The sequence below is a fragment of the Pseudorasbora parva genome, chromosome 3 (genome assembly GCF_024679245.1).
Source record: "Pseudorasbora parva isolate DD20220531a chromosome 3, ASM2467924v1, whole genome shotgun sequence".
Lineage (NCBI taxonomy): Eukaryota > Metazoa > Chordata > Actinopteri > Cypriniformes > Gobionidae > Pseudorasbora > Pseudorasbora parva.
In genome coordinates, this window is record NC_090174.1 from 27,844,009 (window position 1) to 27,867,145 (window position 23,137).

The 23,137-nt window shown below is 37.8% G+C and overlaps 1 protein-coding gene across 3 annotated transcripts in view; it reads right to left on the reverse strand.

Annotated features, from left to right (window-relative positions):
• The window catches only part of smarca2 (SWI/SNF related, matrix associated, actin dependent regulator of chromatin, subfamily a, member 2), an 80,465-nt gene that overhangs the window by 27,551 nt on the left and 29,777 nt on the right, over window positions 1–23,137 (reverse strand). For all 3 annotated transcript variants that reach the window (XM_067438274.1, XM_067438272.1, XM_067438273.1), the window contains exons 8-26: window positions 22,151–22,324; window positions 18,004–18,177; window positions 17,510–17,680; window positions 17,286–17,336; window positions 17,014–17,144; window positions 16,442–16,499; window positions 16,095–16,195; window positions 13,689–13,836; window positions 13,098–13,261; window positions 12,434–12,500; window positions 12,205–12,315; window positions 9,574–9,816; window positions 9,345–9,458; window positions 8,023–8,130; window positions 7,850–7,936; window positions 5,353–5,399; window positions 5,065–5,231; window positions 4,747–4,910; window positions 1,653–1,880 (exon numbers count right to left, since the gene is read on the reverse strand). In XM_067438274.1, the coding sequence (XP_067294375.1) occupies window positions 1,653–1,880; window positions 4,747–4,910; window positions 5,065–5,231; window positions 5,353–5,399; window positions 7,850–7,936; window positions 8,023–8,130; window positions 9,345–9,458; window positions 9,574–9,816; window positions 12,205–12,315; window positions 12,434–12,500; window positions 13,098–13,261; window positions 13,689–13,836; window positions 16,095–16,195; window positions 16,442–16,499; window positions 17,014–17,144; window positions 17,286–17,336; window positions 17,510–17,680; window positions 18,004–18,177; window positions 22,151–22,324 (2,508 nt within the window). The remainder of the gene's footprint in view (window positions 1–1,652; window positions 1,881–4,746; window positions 4,911–5,064; window positions 5,232–5,352; window positions 5,400–7,849; window positions 7,937–8,022; window positions 8,131–9,344; window positions 9,459–9,573; window positions 9,817–12,204; window positions 12,316–12,433; window positions 12,501–13,097; window positions 13,262–13,688; window positions 13,837–16,094; window positions 16,196–16,441; window positions 16,500–17,013; window positions 17,145–17,285; window positions 17,337–17,509; window positions 17,681–18,003; window positions 18,178–22,150; window positions 22,325–23,137) is intronic.

Genomic DNA, 23,137 nt, shown 5'->3' on the forward strand with positions numbered 1-23,137 from the left:
CTTAGCTTTTGTCACATTCAAAATCAATAGAAAAAAACGACTCGCAGCTGAATTGCATTCTCTTGTGTGTCCAAAGCAATTCATGCTTCACAATAATAAACTGTAATTTGTTGAACAAAACGCACTGACATTGTAATAAGACCTTCGATGAAGGTTGTGTCAAGTCAGGGAAAGAAAATCAATTATTCTTCAAATTACAATTGTATTACTTGTTATTATGTAACAATACTTAATGCTTCCATACAAATGTTGAATCATTTCCAAGTTGTAGTGAGTAAATTTGTATTTGTGTGAAAAACCATCAAGTGGAAATAGACAGAATTATTTACCATTCCCAATTTATGGGGTAAAATATGTTTTTTAAGTTAAAGTTTTTACTCACTAATTTTACTCACTCTAATGTCCTTCCAAACCTTTATGATTTTCTTTCTTCGATGGAACATGAGACATATCTTACAGGTTTGGAAATACATCAGGCTGAGTAAATGACAGAATTTTTATGTTGAAGGCTAGTTATCCCTTTAAAGGGTTAGTTCACCCCAAAATAAAAAATGTTCTGTGATTAATTACTCACCCTCATGTCATTCCAAACCCTTAAAATAGTTAATCTTCAGAACACAAATTAAGATATTTTTGATTAAACCTGACAGGTTTCTGGACCTAGTAATATTGCGGGATTCGACCCGGGACGAGCGCTGTGTGAACAAAAGCCGAAACTAATGCCGCAACGTGTACATAGTTATCGTGCGACTCCTAGAGCTTGTTTTTTCAATAATACAACCCTGCAGTGCCAGAAGAGCTAGTCGGTGTTTTAAACGCAGAGAGTGTTCGTATACAAAAGAAAACTAAAATTAAACAAGCAGAAATGTGCGCAAACTGGACACAAGTCGAGACCACGGAGCTCCTTACTATCCGCGCTGAAGCTGATTCCGCTTGCCATTATACGTCACATCAGGATGTCATGTGTCAACTCGACCCGGGACCGTTACGGGTTGTGTGTGAAAGCGCACATATTACGGTATTTCGCTGGCAGTGTGAATGGACCAAATCTAGCCACCCGGGAACAAATGCCGGGTTGCATTATCCGTGTATTTGCCGGAATCGCAGTGTGAAAGGGGCTCTAGTGTAAATGCTCTCAATTATGCTAATAGCAATCTGATCACTAAAAGTTTAAATGCATCTGATTGGTCTAGCCAGTATACAGGAACACATATACTCCCGTCCAAACAGGTATCAGGGTGTAGAAGTTTAAGAGCTCCATAATAGACACGAGCCATCAATCATGGATATGAAACATGGATGGAGGAACCATAAAACTCTAACACTAATTGCTATTCAACAGAAAATTTTACTGCCTGGTAATGGCATCATCTGTTATACAGTATTTGCATATTTATATATTTGTGTGGGAATAGTAGATTGGATTTATATCCATTTTGTGAAGACAAATTCATGTGGCAAAGTGTAATTTGAATGCGCATAGCCCATTTGATAGCAATCCGATCGCATAATGTATGCGTTCATACTTGCTAATAAATAAAGAAGAATCTCGTCTTTATTCCAATCATTTTTTACCTCAGTGTATCATTAGACACAATCAGCCAGTTTATCAGTTACTTTAACTTCCATTTGTGCCTGTTGAATTGACTAACCTCGTTCTGTTCTTCATGCTCCAGAATAGCCTGCAGGAAGGCTCTGCGTTCATGGCTAGAGGACTTCTGATCAAACATGCCTGCCTGAATGACCTTCTGATCGACATTCAGTTTATATTTCGCCGCTGCTAGAATCTTCTCCTCCACACTGTTAACGGTGCACAGACGCAGTACACGTACTTCGTTCTGCTGGCCGATGCGGTGGGCCCGGTCCTGTGCCTGCAAGTCCTGGTGATTGAAACCACAGTCAAGTGTGATTAACAAAGTTATAATCCGAGGGTGAGAGTGATATATATAGTAAGAGGCATGGTGCAATCTTTCTGGTTTGATCTTTAGAGAAAGAAAAATAAACAAATTGGATTTGCAAATTGGCTGAAGATTGCTATTGCTAGTGTTTTGCTGTATGTGGAGGTGGATGAGGGGTAATTTTAGCATCTTGAGCTGAAAATGTGTGGGGGGAAAAGGCACAAACTTCATGCTGCTGCATAAAAAAACTAATCATCCAACCAACAAAACCAAAATATGAATGGAAATAATAAATTAATAAGATAAATGAATAAATATTTACTCAAAATCTATACTTGTCTGTGGTAAGTTGGCAATAAAAAAGTGCTAAACTAATTAAAATAATTATCATTTTGCTAATCGTAATACATACAGCTTTCATGGCCTGATATTAAATGAGAAAATACATGGTTCACCTTGATTTTAAATTACTTCAAATATGATTGGAATCACTTCAGAAAAGGAAAATAAACTTAAGTGTAACATGTGCAGCGCAAGTCTGTCATATAGGCTACATAAGATTACAATAAGAACATTAGAATTGAGTGATTAGAACATGGCCAATTGTGAGACTTTTGTTTTTGTAATCAGGCTCTCAAAAATTATATTAACAACTGTATTTAGATTTATCGGCCAATATACCAACTTTCACATACAAAGAATTATCAGTATCGGCCAAACTTTTCATATCGTTGATCCCTATTTGGAATATTTGTACAGGACCATTTTATTTGACCAAAAAATGCAGTAAAGACAATAATATTGTGAAATATTAGTGCAATTTAAAGTTTTTGTTTTCTATTTGAGATATAAAATAGAAATATAAAATATAAAATAGCATTTATTTGAAATATAAAAATGTCTTTACTGTCACTTTTGATCAGTGTCGCTGTCGAACCTACACTTCTTTGCGAAGGGGCCTCTGTCAGTGCATTCTTAAAACCCCAAAATGTTAATAGTAATGCTCTGGCACCATCTAGCTGTCAGAAAAACTATAATGCACAGCTAAATTGGCTTTCTAAATGCGTAATTTACTACAAAAAATTAAAAAGGCATGTTTTTTTAAACCCAAATATGGGTCAAATATGGACAAACCCAACTCTTAGATTATAATTATAATCTAATAATTTATAATTTTTTAACCAAACGGTTGGGCTTGTCCATTTCGACCCAAATCTGAGTTGAAACAACCCAGCATTTTTTTAACTTATGAAAACACATAAATAGACAATATTTTTAAAGTACCTGAGTAACAGGGCAGCTGGTAATACTGAACAGGAATGTTTATTTCTTATATACATTAAACCAGGCATAAGAACTTTTTGATTATTGATGTGTACCCACACAAATGAAAAGTTGCATTTCATCATGGGGCATTTCTAACGAAACACGATGGAGACCTGGACTGAAGTTATTGGTTTACGACTTGCTTATGAATTTATTTCTTTGTAAAGACTAAATAAGAAATTAAATGTTACAAAAATACATACTTTTTTCATTCTTGGCACTTTTTTTTATTCCAGAGGGATAATTTTGCGTTATAGCCGTAGCCATGTCAAGACGCATGTTATTATCTGCCGCACTGCATGTCTGAGTCTGAGTCCGAAACAGTTATAGAATACCTATAAATCATTATTAAAAATATTTCCACAGGACTCTGCAAATGTTTAGTAGAAACTGCACATATATTTGCATATTATAATGAAATATTCACATTATGTTAAAGGTGCTGTATGTAAGAATACATACAGCTAGTGGTTGAAACTGGTACTACAGTCCAATTTCAAATTATTGTTTGCCCCGCCCGCTCCTCCTCAGACTCACGCGGGTTGCCAGTTTGAGGACAGGCAACAGGAACAAGCGCAATTGACAATGGAGTGCAAGGAGACTTACACTGTAAGTTAGTTGAATGATCTGTGTTTTATTGTGCTTTTTTATTTTTAGATGGATGCCAAGTCTTCTGCTATCTCTGACCCAGTTTGTTTGCTAGCTTCCATGGCAACAATACAGAGTGTTTTCCGCCAACTGGCAACCTGTGGTGTCGAAATACTAACTGGCAATGTGCGGTATTGCACAGACCAAAACACAAAATCAGACACGGAACGCACATTTCAAAGTAAAATAACTGGTTGTAGCATTGTTTTTCAGAGAAACGAGGATTGAACTTGGCATGCTTCCTAAATATCTGCAGATATATGGTACTCAAACCAAAGTTTACTTTTTTACCTTATACATTCCTGTAATTTTTAACCTAAAATCCTAAGGTTACTTAATCAAAATAGACGTGTTACATTTCAACTACCATTAAAGCCTGTTTCTACTTCAGAGTAAGGATACATGACAACAATGTACTAAAAACAATGTACTAAAATAGTTTTTTCTTTTTACAGATGGCAACATTGTCAAAATTCACATGGATCTGAGCCAACGACTGTTTTCAGGCCCCCGAAATGCTGGTGTAAAAGAATGGCCAAAATAGTTGAAAACAGTGTTGTATAAACGGCCCCTAAAAATGAAAACTGGGCTATATTGATGAAAAAAAGAAAAAAGAAAATCACACTGTGAGATATACAATCATAATTACAAAAATAGTTAAAAAAGGTTGGCAATTGTGAAAAATAAAGGCAATTCCATTTATACACAGAAAAAACCTTTTCTGGATTCCACAACTACCTGAACTAAGGTGAATCATGCATACTATGAGATGTTTTTCAAGCTGGATTTAGAGATGACAGATGACTGCTGAGCTGAAAAACTAGAGATGCCACTGTCTAGTTCTTCTCTAAACACAGCAGTAAATCACACAGACCTGGTGGGGGTTCCAGTCACTGTCAAAGATCACAACGGTGTCTGCAGCTTGCAAGTTGAGGCCCAAACCACCGGCCCTGGTGCTCAGCAGGAAGATAAAATACTGGGAGCCTTCCTCGTTGAATTTCTTTAAAAGGGTTGCTCGGTCCTCAGACTTTGTAGTTCCTGGACGACAGAACCAGAAACAAATATGAAATAGAAAGGGCAGTATATTTGTGTGATCACACTCATTAAAAAAGTGGTGGACCAGCAAATTGGAAATCCCCAGAATTGAGATCCTAAGGGACAGGAAAACATTAATAATTGCACCATTACTGACCATCCAGGCGCAAATAGAGGAAGTTACGGTATGCAAAATAATCCTCCATGATGGTCATGAGGGAGGTCATCTGACAGAACAGAAGCACTCTGTGATTGGTGGCCTTCAGCTTGGGCAGGATGCGGTCCAGTAACTCAAACTTGCCAGAGGCACGGTACAGGTCAGGGCTAGGACAACAAAATAGCATGTCTAAAATGTCATGTACTCCAGGGGCTCTGCGATGGGTTTAGTGATCCATATTTGATGAATGAACAATTCATGGTAACGGTCGATTTGATCCGTACTCACCCGTTGATGATACCATTTGGATATCCCAAATGTTCAGCAAAGGATTCCTAAAGTACAAAATAGACACTTTCATTACAGCTGATGCCATAGAAATAGAAAAAAAATACGATGGCACTGTAGAATGCTTCCTTTTGATTGTTGACAGAAGATTTAAGGTCAAATTCCATAGGTATAAGGAAGTTTCAGTTCTAGAAGATACTTTATCCATCCATAAATTAAGAGTCAATATCGGTCCAATGTTTTTTAAGACCCAATTGACTTTCATGCCAGGAGATAAAAACAGCTGTAGTACCTGGAGAGTATGCATCTACGTTATCAGTTTCTGAGCTTTTCTCTTTTAATCCAATCACTAGAAAGTGTATTATGCATGAGATCACATTAGAGAGAAGTCAAATGTCAGGAAAGACCATTTCAGCAGTCATTTCACCTCTGCCTGTTCTGCTTTGTGGTGCTGTCCTTCAGACACATGTGTTTGTAAGTTTCCTCAAAACCATTTTCCCCATGATGTGGTCTGAACTGGAGTTTGATTACCAACACATGGGAAATATGCAACATTAATATGCAATAACACCCATGAGAGTGGTTTCTGCATGGAACTTAATATGAGTCGCAGATCACAGTTCATATCCAGACCAGAGCAAGCGTGTATGGACATATTTCATATACTCTTAGTGCTCCATAACTTGAACTGGCACCAGTTATGTGCACATATTCCATCGTGTCTTCTTCAAATTAAATATATATGTACAAAGACAAAAACAGGACACTGATACAGTGGTATGTCTAATGATGAATGCAATGACACAATGGATTATTCTGATACACAGAAGACAAAGACGTAGACCAAAAAGTCAAAGAATGGACAAAAAAAATTACTTTTTCTGTGTAAAACTGACTGTCATGTGCACAGATTGTAGTGCTCGTAAATACAATAAATTAGACATTAAAATATTCTTTCTTCCTTTTTCAGAACAATAGCTCTGGAAAGATATAATACTGATTTATCAAAACATTTCTGATTTGTTCATGATAGTTGTTAGTAGTCTCTAAAGATAGCATTATTGTGAGTTTGTTGTCATAAGCCCTATTCGGACGGTAATTGTTTCTCATGGGGTCGTAAGATATTTTCATTATTTACAGGGGCTAGTCTGGTCCAGAATGTCAGTGTTTTTCTCCCACCACCCACATAAAAATCCCTGGCTGAATTACCTACTGTTTTTTGACAAACAGCAAGGTCATGTGGTAATTGAATTGCTGTCCAAATCCACATCTCTAAGAGATCGAGATCGCTTTAAAATTATCTGTTTATATCTTTTTGTATCCTGCAGAGCACCGTATCGTAGCACTTCACTGTAATTTTGATGCATTTTAGAAATCTATAGCCTACACTTGTATTACTGAAATGTTGGAAAGTATTTGCAAGAATAATCTTTCATCACCGCTCAAAAGAGAAGAAAAGCACTTAAACATTTGAAAGGAGCCGTTATTATGGCAGTAATTAACATTTTTTGGGTTAAATTTGCAGCATTGTATTAACTTATTTCTGCTCATTTCTACTTTTTAAAAATGACTTCCTATTTTTAAACAGGAGATTTAAATAATTTATAATTTCCTATTATTAAATTAAATATTATTTTATTCCTATTATTCCAAGCATTTATTATCCAGCAGACAATCATTTGACTGACCACATGCGCAGTGTTCCCAGGTGCACAGGATCACAAAACTCACTCCTCCACCGGGAATAAATGCCCATCCGAATGCATTACTGAGGTGGCATGCAAATTTATTTTTACCGACGTCCCCGCATGAGAAACAATTACCGTCTGAATAGGGCTATAGGGTTATATTATTAAGATGCATTAATATGTCCCCAACCCTGTCGTTTGTTTTATTTATATTAATTTGTCTGTGTAATGAGTGTGTTGTACATCTGTGTTTTTTTTTGGTTGTTGTCTCCCCTCTTCCCATCCTCTAGACCCTAATTTTTCCACTGCTTTACACACCCATTTCATTAGTATTTTCAAATCTGAGGTGTGAACGACCAGTGATAAAACAAGGGTGTTTCATGACCCTTTAACTCTTGCACTGGAAATTAAGTCCTGTCTTGACACTTCAGTGAACTGAGACCAGTACCATTTTAGTTTTTTGTTTTAGATTTATTATAGTTTTATACATTTTTTAAATTTTTATATTTTAATTACATTTTAAGTTATTCAGTTGTGTTTTTTTTGGTTTTTTTTACTATTTTTATATTGCTGTTTAAAGTTTCATTTATTTCAGTTTTAGTTTAAGTTAGTTTTTATTTATTTCCAGTTTAATAATTTTAGAGCTTAAATATACTTATTTCAGTTTATTGCCAAAGCAACATTTCTTATTTTGATTTAGTTGTTCAACTAATATTCATACTTTATTTCAGCTTTATTTAAATTAACAGAAATGTTTTGAATATGTTTAAGTTAACACTGATAACCATGACTGAGACATATGGCGATACCTCAATGTGCTGAAACATGTAGGGATGGTTACAGATCTTCTTGAGCTGCATGATGGTGTTCATTAAAGTCTTGGCTCCTCCTTTACCCTGTGGATGAAAGACATCAAGTTATAACATGAACATAATCCACATGCCAGTGTAACAGTAGATTACCATAGAGCATCTCTCTTTACCTTCTTGTCTTTCTCTGAGCCGTCGGTGAGCAGGATACCTTTGCCCTGCATGTGCCTGTACAGAACCTTCTGGATGGCCGACATGTCACATTTGATGACATACTCCACCTTTGATAAATTACAACCCAATGCATCAGCATGACATATGCATGTCATTTTATTATAATTACAATTATACAATTATAATTACACTGTTGACCCTTCCCTTAAAAAAATGTTTGTATCAAAGGTTACATGAAAAATGTAACCTTTGATACAAACTGAATTGTGAGTGGTAGTGTCTTCAGTTCATATATCAAACCATTTCTGGCTGATTTGACAAAGCACAGCAACTATGTGTTGCCATGCTTAATGCTCTTTAGCAGCATTTCATTTTTGAAGAACTAAAGTCTTAGCCCGACGTGGTCATACTCTATTCTAGTCAGAATATGAGTCTGAAACTGCTCCATTGGGCTGTGATTATGGGGCGTGTTTCAACCGAACCAGGAAAGACATCAATTGGATAGACCTACAACCAATCAGAGCAACGAAGCGACGGATTGTCAAATGTCAACAGAGCTTAACTGCACTGTGTTGCCCATGGTGTTGCCAAGTCTGCGTTTTTCTTCCTGCGGGTTGTTTTCTATATCCGCGGGTTGAAGTGACTATTATGTAATATATTGACCCATGAGTGGGAATTTTAGCCGGCAACCTTGCCAAAATAACACACATTTTACCCCCCAAACGCCATTTTTCCCCCAGAGAACCCCCCGAGAAGCTATTGTTTAGGGCTAGTAGTTGGTGGGTTTTGTTGTAAAAACTTGGCAGCCTGTCTGCACGCGCACTGGTATCAGGCTGGAATATACGATCTTTGCCGGTGTTGTAAAAAAAAATAGTAAAAAATAACTTAATGATACACATCACTTACCTTACCCAACATGATCATCATTTCTGAGAGAAATTGTGAAGGTGAATGCATATAGAAACACGCTCTCCATTTAGGATTCGAAAAAATATAATCCAAGCCCCTTAATTACTTGATTAGCCCGCATGATTACGTTACTGTTGATCATCTGTCCATCATCGTCTAAAGCCCTCCCTGATGATTTAATTGGTCCGAACAGTTTCTGTTCGGGGATAATTACTCCTCTATGGACCAAGGCCAGACCGAACTGCCCGACCTAAAACTTTTGTGGGCTGGGCTAAGTTCGGCTGGCATCCAGGCTACTAAAGTATAAAACCTAAAACTGCATATCCCTTTAACACTACGCTTTTGCTTGGTATCTCCTTTAGGCAATGCTTATCTCATTTTTCAGTCATTAGAAACTGTTTTTATACCTTACCTTCTCAGGTAACTGAGACTCCACTTCTTTCTTCAGTCTGCGCAGAAGGAAGGGACGTAATACTTTGTGCAAACGGCGAATGATGAGGATGGTCTCCTCTTCATTTAGATCCACCTAAATCAGTGCAATCCACAACAGAGAGAAACCTCATTAATGTACAGTGTACAGTCTACAGTATAATGTGTACAACTGGAAGGTAAATCTATAAGAGTGAAATAAAACAGTCTACCCTCTCTCCTGTCATTGCAAATGGGGCATTGAACCACTGCTCAAAGGTGCTGCAGCTTTTGAAGATGGTGGGCAACAGGAAGTTGAGCAGGGCCCAGAGCTCAGGTAATTTGTTCTGCAGAGGGGTTCCAGTGAGCAACAGCCTTCTGGGAGCAACGTAGTGGGTGTTCAACACCTGTGTGAGCTTGCAGTGATGGTTCTTCATGCGGTGGCCCTCGTCTACAATCATATACTTCCAGCGAATCTGGGGGATGGCCAGGAATCGACAATTAGTGCATTAAGGCTCTGATTTTTATATATCATGTGTAACTCTAAGATGATGTGTCCTTATCTCTTCAAATCCCAGGGAGTGTTTGTCTGGCCATCACTAGATCAAGTTTAATTTAATATTAAACATTGGTCTGTGGAGTCTGCTCTGTATTTTCCACTGCACAAGAGGCTTGATCGACTAGCATAATTTAAATGACTCTGTATGCAATTGGATAGTTCTATAACCAATCAGACTACAAGAGGCGTGATAAACAAGCATAATTTATATGACTCTATATGCAATTGGATAGTCCTTCAACCAATAAGACCTCAAGAAGCGTGATAAACAAGCATAACCTAAATGACTCCGTATGCAACTGGATAGTCCAAGAGGCGTGATCAATGTTCAACAATCCATCTCTTCTCTTTTCATAATAATGTTAAACCCGCCAATAGCGCACCAGGGGAATCAGCCAGTCTGTGATTGGTTCCTACAAAAGTTTAAGGGTGCATTCACACTTGTAGTTTGGTTCGTTTGGTCCAGACCAAAAAACAAAAACAAAACATATAGTCCTGGTCCGCTTAGCATTCACACTGGCATACCAAAGGCATGGGGAGATGGTCACAACCTGATTGGTCGGTTTATATGACGTAGAAGCTGCTTACTGAACATTCAAAACAATGCTGTGTGCTGGGTTAAATGCGATCATTTTATGCGTGCACATATGGTATTATTTTTACCAGCTGAGAACTCACGAAGTGCTCATGAAATGTTCAAAACATTCAAAACAGCACCAGGATTTCCTCCATTGTATGCAGAAACGAAGATCTGCTGGAAAAGAAACGGCAGTTACGTCATCTGTACTGGCTAATAATGGGCAACACAGGTCCATTGATGAGAAGAACCAGGTATGCTTTTTGTGCGTTTTTTCTAGCATTTTCGAGACATGCTCGGACTAAATATTGATGAGGCACTTACCTCCTCGTTAGTCCACGTTTACCCTCTAACGTTAACGTTACTCAGTTTGGATATCGATCTTTCTGCTTCGTCAAATCAGCTGACTTGTAGCGTCACATCTTGTGACATTACGTCCTGTCTTTGGTTTGTTTACATGTCTTTGGTCCATGTTGCATTCGTATATCAATCGTACTGCACCAGAGTTCGTTTGGAAGCGGACCGAGACCCACCTTTTTAGCGGTCTCTGTCCACTTGTTTGGGGTGCACCAGGGTTCGGATGGCATTCACATATGTTCAAATGAACCGGACTAACCGAGCAATCGCACCAGGGTTCGTTTTAATCGAACCAAACATGACAAGTGTGAACACACCCTAACAGAAGCAGTAGAAATTAATGTACAGGTTTCCTGAGTGAGTTGCAGGGCAAAATCAAATCGCAGGCAGATCAGGCTGGGTTCACCCACCCAGTCTAAGGGAATGTAGGAACTGATTAAAAGTACACTACCATTCAAAAGTTTGGGGTCAGTAAGGTTTAAAAAAGCAAAAAAAAAGCTTTTTAAACATGGATGCATTAAATTGATCAAAAGGGACAGGGAATACTTTTGTACTGTTCTATTTTAAACAAAAGCTGTTTTGAAATTTCTTTTTAAAGAATTCAGACAAAAAAACAGCTAATCATCATATAAATAATGATTTCTGAAAGCTGCTGATGAGTCAGCTTTGCCACCACAGGAATAAATAACATTTTAAAATATATTCAAATTAATGTTTGTACTGTACTGTTATAAATTGTTAGCATAGAAATCTAGACGCACCCTAGCGGCAGCAAATCTGATCTGCCCGCGAGTGTCGTCTAGCAACTCTCAATACCCTTCTGAGCTGTATTCGCCTAACTCTTGCCGGGCCAATCACATCGTGTATAGAGGCGGTGGGCGGGACCATAATGACGACGGCCGAGTTGCGTTTGCGTGCTTCTAGTAAACACAGAAACTGGCGAACGGCGGTCTTTTGAATCAGCTTTGACCGCGACTCTGGAAGACTTGGAGTTGAGCTTTTCTCTGAGAAAAGAACAAAGAACGGCACTGAAGTCATTCTTAAAAAGGGAAGATGTGTTCAGAGTTTTCCCGACCGGATACGGCGAATGTTTAATCTATCAACAAGCTCTGTTTCACCTTCATTGCTCTGGTTGGTTTTAGCGCATCTTATCGCGTGCAGAGGGAGTTTGAAAGACAACCGTTTATCCCGCCCCTCAGATTGAGCCCTGTCTATGGTGAGTTTCCAGACCAAACATCTTGATGTGGGTCTGGCTTGTCAGGCTAATAAATTGTAATACTGACATCAAACTTTTGAATGGAAACTTATATTTAGAGTTCACTTTAGATGAAAGTGTCTGCGAATGCATAAATGTAAATGCATGGCCTTTACCTTGGCGAGAATGTGCTTGTCTTTAATGATGTACTCGTAGGTGGTTATAAGGACATTAAACTTCCCACTGCGGAGCTGTGGCACAAAAGACCTCCGCATTGATGGTGTGCCCTTTGATAAATTAAAACAGAAATCATAATTACCTGATTGTATTATTTTTATGCTATATTACACCATAAAATGTAATTGTCCACAGTTACACATACTGATAATAAAAATCAATAACTACCTTGTAGGCAATTTTCACAATACTTGGTGCCCACTTGTCCAGTTCATAAACCCAGTTGGACAAAGTCCTATGAATGAATAAAAATCAATAGTCATTTTTTATACTAGATGGGAATCAATGAATAAACACTTTACCTCTAAATTAATTCATTTCTCTAAACAATATGTGGTGTGATCGTGGAGCAGAGTTAATGATGGGTGTGAGGTAAAGCTGTTTGAGGATATTTCTGAACATTGTACAAATCAATCAAAATAGCTTAAGCTATAAAATGGTGCAGAGAAGGTCATTTTCACCATATCCTATTTGCTTTTGCAGACAAGAAGTCTCTGTGACATCAGTGGGGTAAGGATATAAAGAAGCCAAAATGGATGTTATCGAGACAATAAGACAAACTGCACAAACAATGTAACAAGATGTTGTACCATCAGAGAATCCATTTAATTCGATCTCCAGCTGACCGTGCATGATCGATATGTTCAGTGATCTTTAGCACTGCCATATGTCAAAAATGCAACATCACAAATTGCTATCACAGGTTTCAGTCATTAGAGGTCAACCGAACTGTTTGTGCCAGTGTTTAGATACTTAATGAAGCCATTACACCTCAAATCCTCTTAGACAGCTCACCTCATTACACCTCTTACAACTTGCTCGGTGGACTTACGAGAGCGGTACGATGATGAGGTACGGTCCGTTGAGCCTCTTATTTTCCATCAGATAGGTGATAAGTGCGATAGTTTGAATGGTCTTCCCCAGACCCATCTCATCAGCCAGAATACCATTAAGATTGTTGTTGTACAGAGACACCATCCATTCCAGACCCTGGATCTGAACAAAAAGATTTGTATTATTTTGCTGTAATATCTGAAAAGTTTCACAAACAGACAACCGAGCGGACACATGACACACAAATACCAGAACATGGCACAATAGATGTTCACAGCTGCCATGCGGCATCAAGGCATGAATCCTAGTGTGCACATAGTTCTTTCACAGGACAAACAGGAGATATGATGTCTGCTTTCTCCTTTTGAAAACTATTACAGCACAAAAGGAATAACAAATTCAATAGAAGATACACAATTTTTGATACTTTGATACTGTGTGATTTCTTCCTGCAGCCTCTTCCATTTCTAGAGTTTAATCCCTTGAAATATAATGTAAACATACACAGCTCTCTTCAGAGAAGATGGATCCCGGGAACAATGCATCTATGGAGGCGTCTATTTAATTCTTGGATTATTTGTTGCTTTACCTGGTAATGTTTGAGGGTCCCGTTGATCAAAAGGGTGGACTGTTTGTCCACCCTCTCTATGACCGCATGGGCCACTCCATAGTAAGACTGGGAGCTGGTCTCTCCCGCCTGAACACTGTACTCGTCGTCCACATCCTGCTTAGCCGACCTGTAACACAAGATCCAACATTAAAAGGATAGTTCACCCAAAAATAAAAAATGTTATTTATCATTTTACTCATCCTTATTTTCCTGCAAAATCTTAATACCTTTAAGCAACTTTAATTACCCACTGGTCAGCATGCTCCTATCAGCGCAAAGGTCATGGGTTCAATTCACAGAGGACACGTGTTATGATAAAACATATAGAATCATATGAATATTCAGCGTCTGCCAAATCCATGAATATAAATGGATGGAACAAGGTGCTGGAAACAATCTATATAGATTCTGGTTCTTGTTGGCATGATCTGCACCTCCACAAAAGGGGCTAATGTTGAAAACTGGCAGACATCTACATTTAACCAGCTTGAAATGACACATGCCTTGCGTCTTCACAAATAGCTCTACAGGAAACACTAAAGAAATACATTATAGCAGAAAATGCTTTAGACGCTCTGCTGACTACTAACAATATGCAAGAAGACTGTGTCATTCATACAATGCTTTATATTTCCTAACACCATCAGCATGATCCACAAACGCAAGGCAAAATGCTTCTATGGATTTATATTTTGAAACTCGTGCTCTTTTGTTGCTTTAGCCCATCCAGTTCAAGGTTAAACGTGTTGTGCATTCAGATGATCTCTCTTGCACAGCACTGTTCTAAAGTGTTTTTTTCAGTTTTTTCAGTTAATTCGTCTTCCTGTCAGTTTAAACCAGTTTGCTCATTCTCCTCCGAACTCTCTCATTGACAAGGACTCTCTCTTTTCACCCACAGAAACTCTGCTCAATGGGTGCTTTTTAGATTTCATAGTACTCTCTGGAAATTCTAGGAATTAGGGGATTTTCACACCTTTTCATAGTTTCTAGAACTAATGGCATAAGTACCCACATTTTGACGTGACCGCACAGCAATACCTAGGAACAATTTAAGTTCTCTACCTTTTGGGGAAATTAAATTAGCTCACACTTCAGAGTAGGGACGACTTGAGATTTATTAAAGTCAACATTTATGTAATGAAATTCGAGTCAATGTCAATTAGTTGTTGATGACATCATTAATGAACAAATAAGCTTGAAACTCAAGATGAGAATCGACACACGGGTTGCCTTGCCAGCTATGGCATAAGACACAGCACTGCCCACAAAGGACTTTGGGCTGTTATATTTCTCACACATTTCTACTAGTTCTAAATCCGATACAGCTAAAGTAGCACAGTAAAGATATGAATGCATTAGTGAGAGAGCGATTTTGTGTGCATTAATCTCCACTAATAGTGAAGCTGTGGGTTTTAGTTACTAAGAAATATATGTTACAACTTTTCAGTTTCTTATTCATTGATAAATTAAAAAAACATTTCTGTATTTCTGAATGTTTCAGAAGGGCGATTAAGTTACGTATAAAATAAGCTGCGATAAAATGTGCAAAATTATTTAAATTTGATTCTGTTATGCTGTCTCTAGCAGGCCATGATTAGCGACTAGTCGACGTCAAGCTTAAAAAGCTATGGCAGGGCATTAAAGTCAACTAGTCTGTGCAACCCCTACTTCAGAGTGAGAACTAACCCAGCACAGTAGTATTTACAAGTGGTGTAAGTGTGATTGGCCAAACGCATGCGAAACACCAGCACCCGCCATTTTTAAAAATGCAGTGTACACAGATTAAATGCTATGTATTTACTCCATAAACTAACTCTACAAACAAATGCTAATAGAGTCACTTCAGAGTTCCTACTGGCAGTGCAAATGCAGCCAGGAATATGGCCCTAGTGGAGCATTCAGTTCTCGGGACGGGGAACCACCCTGATGCCTAGTTCCTAAAACTACCCGCTGTAAAAGGGGCTATTGTTGTGTGTGAAAATCCCAGGAGATCAGCAGTTCCCAAGACAATATATCTACAATTCTGCACTGTTGTTTTTGTAACTAATCGAATGACTATATTTTAGACATTGAACATGTGACTCTTCTTCAAAATATCTTCTTTTGTGTTCAACACCCTCAACTTGAGAACAGAATTTTCATTTTTGGGTAAGTTGTCCATTTAAATTCCACTTTTCGCTTAAATTGTTAAACTGATCATAGAATTTGCAATGAAAAAAAAGGGTATAAAATCAGACAACTGCAAAATAGAAACTTTAAAAACACTGTAAATAAAATACCAGCTAAAGAACACAGCTATCAACACCCGAATCTTGCGGTCCTATTTTTCCTGCACTCCAGTTTAGCAAGGCATGTTTTGCTTTGAAGTGAGAATAGGCAACATACTCAATGATGTGCTTGGCTGCTGTTTCAGATACTTCGTCACAGTTGGGATCAATGACTTTCTTTTCTTCGGATTCAGCTCTGGAGATCACCTCTTCATCATCCTAAAAAGGAGTATTAGTGGATTATGCTGATTTAATGCAATGTGATTGCTTGAGTTACACAATATATAGTGCCATATTCAGAAAAGATAGTGGCTTCAAAGGCGGATAGTGAAAAGGGTTGTGTGAGATGCTTTTTGAAAGCAGAGAAAAGGATAATAATGTGTGCGAGTTTGAGTACTTATGTATGACTCACTCCACACCAAGGATCTGACAATGCTTAATGAGCAGAAATAAGAGGACACTCACCTCCTCTTCAAATTCCGAGCCACTCTCTTCACTGTCTGACCGTGGAGCAACTTCATAGCTGTTTAAAAGGGCATAATGCACTAGTAAACACTTTAAACCTTAAAAGGGTTTATTGACAACACACGCTTAAAAATGTGCTTGTTATCAAAGCTTTCCCCCCAAAAGCTAAAATGTTCTACAAAGGAGGTTTGCACAAAGCTACAGATGGATAGAGCTTATTTGTTATCCAAAATGACTGAACATACATTAAATGTTAATCAGTTAACAACTAAATTGTATTCCCTGTCTCTCTGTTATTGTGATGCACATCTGAGTGTAACAGTTTGTTGAAAAAGAAAATAAAAGACTTTAGACTTGATGAGTCGTTACTGAATAGCCAAGTAGCATATTGTTCCTTTTTCTACAGTGACTAAAATGTCAGTGCATCCCTTTCATCATTTCCTTCCCCGCTCACTTCTGTAAACACATAACTCACTGCAGCTTCACAGCTCAATCCAAGTGACTGGTCATACTTTTGTGGAAATGTTTTCAATTACTAGACACACAGAGGATACAATGTGAGGACAGCTTACCCAGGGTTCATCTCAAGCCAAGCCTCTAACTGACTGGACTTGGGGGCATCTGTCCCCTGCAGCACTTTCCCCGTCTCTGTCTGAATGACTTTGACTGGCAGCTCACTCATCTGGCTGTTCTCATCTATGGGCTGCACGAATAAGTAAACATAAAAGCAGGTTTTCTGTGACAGGCTTTGCAAGATTAGGTTTGACAGAGCGAGATTACCAGAAGGATCAAACATCAGTCATTCACATATAGTCTCCTTTCTTTTTCATTGCAATTTACTTACCTCTCCATCAGGCCCAATGGCTCCCATTCCTTCAGCATCACCAGCTTCCTTCTGAAGGTTAAACGTGACAGAAATAAACAAGCTTTGAGTGTTTGATGGTCGTATACATTTCCTTAACTCACTGAAGGAGTTGAAAAAACACAGTGGGATAAACGGAATTGAACCTAATCAAACTTGAGCATAAGTGATTTTATGGATCCTTTTCTATAGCCTATTTTCTATACCTTTTTTTTCTTTTTCTTCCTCTTCTTCTCCTTGGCAGCCTGAGCGGCTTTGTGCTCATATACAAGCTCAGTTAGGTTGGCCACATATTCATCTGTCTGTTGAAGAAGATAAGCCAGACGCTTATCCTTCTTCTGGTCAATAAGCTTCCTGTAACCTTCTTCATCCTCAGCCTAGGAAAACAAACAGAGAGTCTATGAGAACATTTACTTTTTAAAAACATTTTAAAACACAGTACTGGTTATCAGTTCCGAGATAAATTCGACAGAGTCAATTCAGTGTAGTAGTGAGTTCAGTCTATGATTCAGTCGCATGACTCACCAAAATTAATAATTTATTAAAAATAATTAATTAATGATCAATAGAAGAAAAAGCACCAGCTAAACAAGAATCCAAGAACTGGACAGTATGTTGGGGTCTATGCCCTGTTTTATGTGTAGTCAGCAAAGACAATAAAAGATGAAGTTTTATAATGATGCTCGAAATGATGCATCACCATCAGTCTCCTCATCCTCTCTTTCTCGATTCTTTCAGTCTCCTTCTTCTGCTCTCTCTCTGTGTTGGTGTGCCAGGTAGCAATGGCCTTGGTCAGCTTTTGGATTTTTCCAGAGATGGACCTGTGATATTCCTTGAAATCTTTTGCATGCTGCAGAATGCTGTTCAGATATTCCTACAAGAAGAAAAGAATGACACAGCATGAAGGCATGAATCAGTCACTTTAAAAAATTCTATTTTTTATGGGTTTTAAATGGGTCATATAATGCTTTTTGTTGTATACATTTTCTTCCTAAAGATTTTTATTTATTTCCCCAAATGTTTTTAAAGGGAAAAAAACACAGAAAACCAGTAATATAGTGTATGTTGACTGGGCAGACCAAGGAAACTTGATTCTTCATGATATGACCCCTCTTAAAAGAACCGTCAGGGCTCCAAACTAACATTTGACAGCAGTAGCACCGGTTCCACTAAGTTCTAAAGATGGTGTCACCAGCACCTGATTTCATAGTGCTGATGGAAAATCTATCATCAAGTTAATTTAATCATAAAATTACAGTTGTTTTGCATTATTAAGTGCAGTAACTAATAATATTAATAATGTTTGTGTATTGAATATTTAACAGTGAAGCACTGTTCTTTTATAGTAATATATTGAACCGACAGCCAGCTTAAGATGTTATAAAAGGAGTGCTCTTCACTTGCTTTCTGTGTAATTCAGTTACAATATGAAGAAAAAAATTGTTTTTCATTACGCCGGTTTCACACTGCGAGCGTTACCAGAGCGTAAGCAGTGAATATTTTTTTTCAGCGCCCATGTTAACAGATGAGAACAATCACACCAATGAGAACATTCATGTGCAGGAGCAGAACAGAAGCGCCAATGGTACGATTATTTTGGCGCAGTCTATTTTCGCCGCACTGCTCATTGTGTCCAGGCTTAACTAATGCATAATTGTGAACAAGCAAATCATTAATAACTAGTTTAACATATGCGTGATTCTGGACCCTTAAAATTTAAAGTTAATCATTAATTACTAGTGTGTTCGTGTTTAACTAATGCCTAATAGAAAAAAGTTAATCCTTAATTAATTCTTAACTAATGCATTATTCTGGACCCTTACAATAAAGTGTTACCAACAAATATTTAATTACTACATTAGTAATTTCTCGCTAGAAATGACATCAGAAGTGGAAAATCTTGGTAAAAAACCTATTTACACACAAAAAACACAGAAAACGCAACTTTCGCACACCATCTTTTTCTGAATGGAAAGCAAAGGATTGTGGGATATAAAAGGCAGTGAAGGATACATGTATACTGCCTTCAAATCGATCAGATGAAGATATCTCAGGAGACAGAAAGTGAAGCAAACATTAGATCTGGACGTGGCTTGATGCCTTCCTGCCTTGAAATGTGTCCTCCGAAGGCAGCATTTTCCAGGTTTTGGACGCAGCCTTTGTGACGTTTTACTTCTACTGATTACTGATTAAGGAGTGGAAATGGCTATCTAACAAGCCAATAAGTGCTCCTCTGCTTTTATCTATTGTTTATAGTGATAATTTCTTGTTTGGTAATGTCTTTTTTTATATAAAAGGGCTTGTTTGCCAAAAAGTGTTAGTTTTCCAAATAATCACATAAAAAACTTAAATCACATTAAAATTGGATAATATTTAGAGGTTTAAAGTGCTGAAAAAGTGCGAAGCAATTAAAAGCCCTTAAAAAGTGCTTGGAAAAAGGTTGCACAGACCCTGAGAAGAATAATGTCAACAACAAAAAAGTGACTATTTCTGCCACAATACTGTAAATACAGTTAGCGCTAATACATTAAATCTAAGGTGAATGTTGGGTTGTTGGGTATGATGTGTGCAGGAGCAGATCTACAGGGGGGCAAGGGGGGGCAGGTTGCCCCCCCCCCCCCATTCCAGAGCCTTGCCCCCCTAACTTTGATGTTCCAAAAACTGTAGTCCTACTTGTAAAAACAACCCGAACTGCCAGTATGTCCAATGCATTTACCAAAAGTAAACCATTTAATTTTAAATTTTAAATGTATTAACATTAAAATACATAAAATACCCCTCCTCCGCGGCCCCGCCCCTCAAATACGTCCCTGATTCAAACGTGCAGAGCGGCGTTCGTTCGCTCTGGCTCACACACACACACACACACACACAGCGAGTCTGCAGCGGTGCAAAGCCCAACAAACCCACTGGAGAGACTGAGCTGTCCCAGAGCCCCTGAAGGTGAAGGAAGTTTCCCCAGGTGTAGTTTAAACACACGTTTAACTTAAAATTAAATTTGTAATGAATGTATTGTGTGCTAAAGACGATTCAGCATCAGCAAAAACAGCGAGTCTACGTTAGACAAAATTAGCGCCGGAGACCGACAGACTAGACAGCAGGTTATCTTACTTTTGAGTTTTGATATTTAATAATAAAACAACTGGAGAACAATTGTCACTTAACATTTACCTCAGGAAAGCCATTAAATGATCATAATAGCTAGAGTTAGCGAGTATTTGGCTAAATATGTGTAGTGTACCATATTACATATTTATTATATTTGTATTTATATCATTAAATAAAGTTGTTATTATAATAAAACTTTTTTTTAATTTGAGTTATTTTTTTACCTTAAATAACACTGCTAGCTGATAAGGCTCTCTGTATGTTTACAGCATTAGGTGAGTTGTTTTTTCTTGAGACTAGGTACATCTTGTGTGCCTAATATTTATCCAAATGAGTCAATATTAAATAAAATCACAATAATATAATTGAATTGAAATAACAAAGCGTAGCTTACCAGAAATTGTACCATGTAAACACTGTAACATGTTGTCACTAAACCTAATAAAATTCAGTTGTTACTAAAATGTTAGTGACAATCACAATACATGTATTTTGATGCAATTATTATTTTATTTTTTACATTTGATTTAGCTAAGCAGTCCTATTAAATCCAATTCCTCTCAGATATCACAGCAATGAAACCAGTTTAGAACTGGGGAAATAAATACAATAGGATTAAGTTGTCTAAACATAACTGGTGTGTGCATGTGATAAATCTTTCTGTTTTTATATTTGTTATATAGACTACTTATTAGCTACATGGCCCACCAGTTTAATGTAATACAAGGATAATCAGAGGTTATCACATATTGATTTTTGCAGGCAAGAGTAGTTGAAGAAAGTAGCTGGAGCCTTACCATGAAAAGGAAGGCTAAAAGTAAGAATATTACTAGCTTTTTTGCTAAAAAAAAAAAAAAAGGCAGTATACTGGAGGGATCAGGAGGGTCAGAGCAGGAGAAGACAGAAGGATACAAGGAAATAAGTGAGTCAGAGAAGAGGAAATAGTGAAGGAGACAAGGAAATAAGTGAAGGAGACGAGGAAAAAGAAGAATCAGTGAGAGATGAAGAGGAGGCTCCAGATTCAGATAGAGGGATCAGGAGGAGGAAGATGACAGAGAGGAAGAGAGTAGACCTTCAATTCCCACAATTCTTGTACTTTTTTATATTTTAATTTTGCTTTTTATGCTGTTTTGCTTTGTTCGAACGCTGGGCTTATTACTGTTGTGAATTAAAAACCTTTGTAGTGTGTTAGGGCATGATTAAACAATAAGTACTGTAGTTTAAAAGTGGTTTTGTGTTTGTTTTGTTAAAGCAATTCACATATAGGGATTTCCATGTACCGTCTACACCTGCCACCCTGCCAAGACCTCTTTCCACCCCTTTGCCCCCCCATGTAAAATTTTCTAGATCCGCCACTGGATGTGTGATATATAACAGATAACACTATGCCAAATTTAAATGCTTCCCACTAGATCATTCTACCATGTTATTAATACTGCAGCGAATTCAAACGCATTATCAATGAATCTCCCAGCACTGTGTAACAGTGTCGAGTAATCAAGATCGCCCGCGAGTAAACCTATTCTGAGCTCATACTGCGCTGTCTGATATTCCCCCAAGCTGATAAACGGTCCTCGCAGCGCTACTCAGTGGTAGTTTCATTTCACTTTTCATTTCAAATTACCATTTGATGTTTCTCATATGTAACCGAAATGGCAGCTCCAGCCTGTTTTATCAATCTGTGCAGTCTCTACCCATTTATTTGATCATTCTTGGTACAATGACCATTCATTGATCACCTGGTGTTTTTGTCGGCGCTTCCTTTCCTGCTCGATTTTCTGCTGCTTCTCTAGTTTCTCTGTCATTCGAGCTTCTCTCAGTGTCTGTCTCTTGCTGCGCTTGTAGGCCTTGGAGTTCAGGGCCGTCTCCAGAGTTGTGTCTCGGCGCATACAGGCTACAACATCGAGCCTCAGCTGAGAGGGGAAAAAAAAAAACAATCATAGTCATCTGTGGCAAAGTGCATTAAGCTAATGAGCTTCATCAAATGATAATCATATTCTGATGCATTTCACACACATTTTGTTCTTAATCGTTAATTATAGCAGAACAAGGCAGAACAAGGCTGTGAATTGTGAGGAGACTGTGTGCTAAGAATACAAGGGCGCCCTCTAACGGTGTGTTTCACTGCACAGCATTAAAAAAAATTGTAAACATTCATAGCACAACTTTGGACACTATCATCATCCTGGCAATGTGAATAGAACAAATGGAACCTGCAAATCTAAAAAATATGCGTTAGCAATGTTCACACGGCTTATTGAAAATGATTTCATTACTTCATTAAAGGCAAACCTGAGAGATTTTCTTTAGAAGGGTTTCACAATTAATGTGTAATAAATTACTGAAAATATATGCTTTTAGCTAAATTTGCTTTAAGATAAATTTTATAGCCTAGAAAACTAGACACAGCAAATCTAATCTGCCGTGAGTATCAGAGTCTGGCAACTCTCAATACACTTCTAAGCTGTAAAAAACAAACTCTGGTCAGGCCAATCACATCATGTATAGAGTCGTAAACCCTAGTAAACACAGAAGCTGATGAACTGCGGTCTTTCGAATCAGCTTTGACCGAGACTTTGGAAGACTTGGAGTAAAGCTTTTCTCTGAGAAAAGAACAAATAACGGCACTGAAGTCATTCTTAATCTTAAGAAGGGAAATAGTGTTCAAAGTTTTGCCGACTGGATACGGTAAAAAGTTTAATCTGTCAGCGAGCTCTGTTTCACCT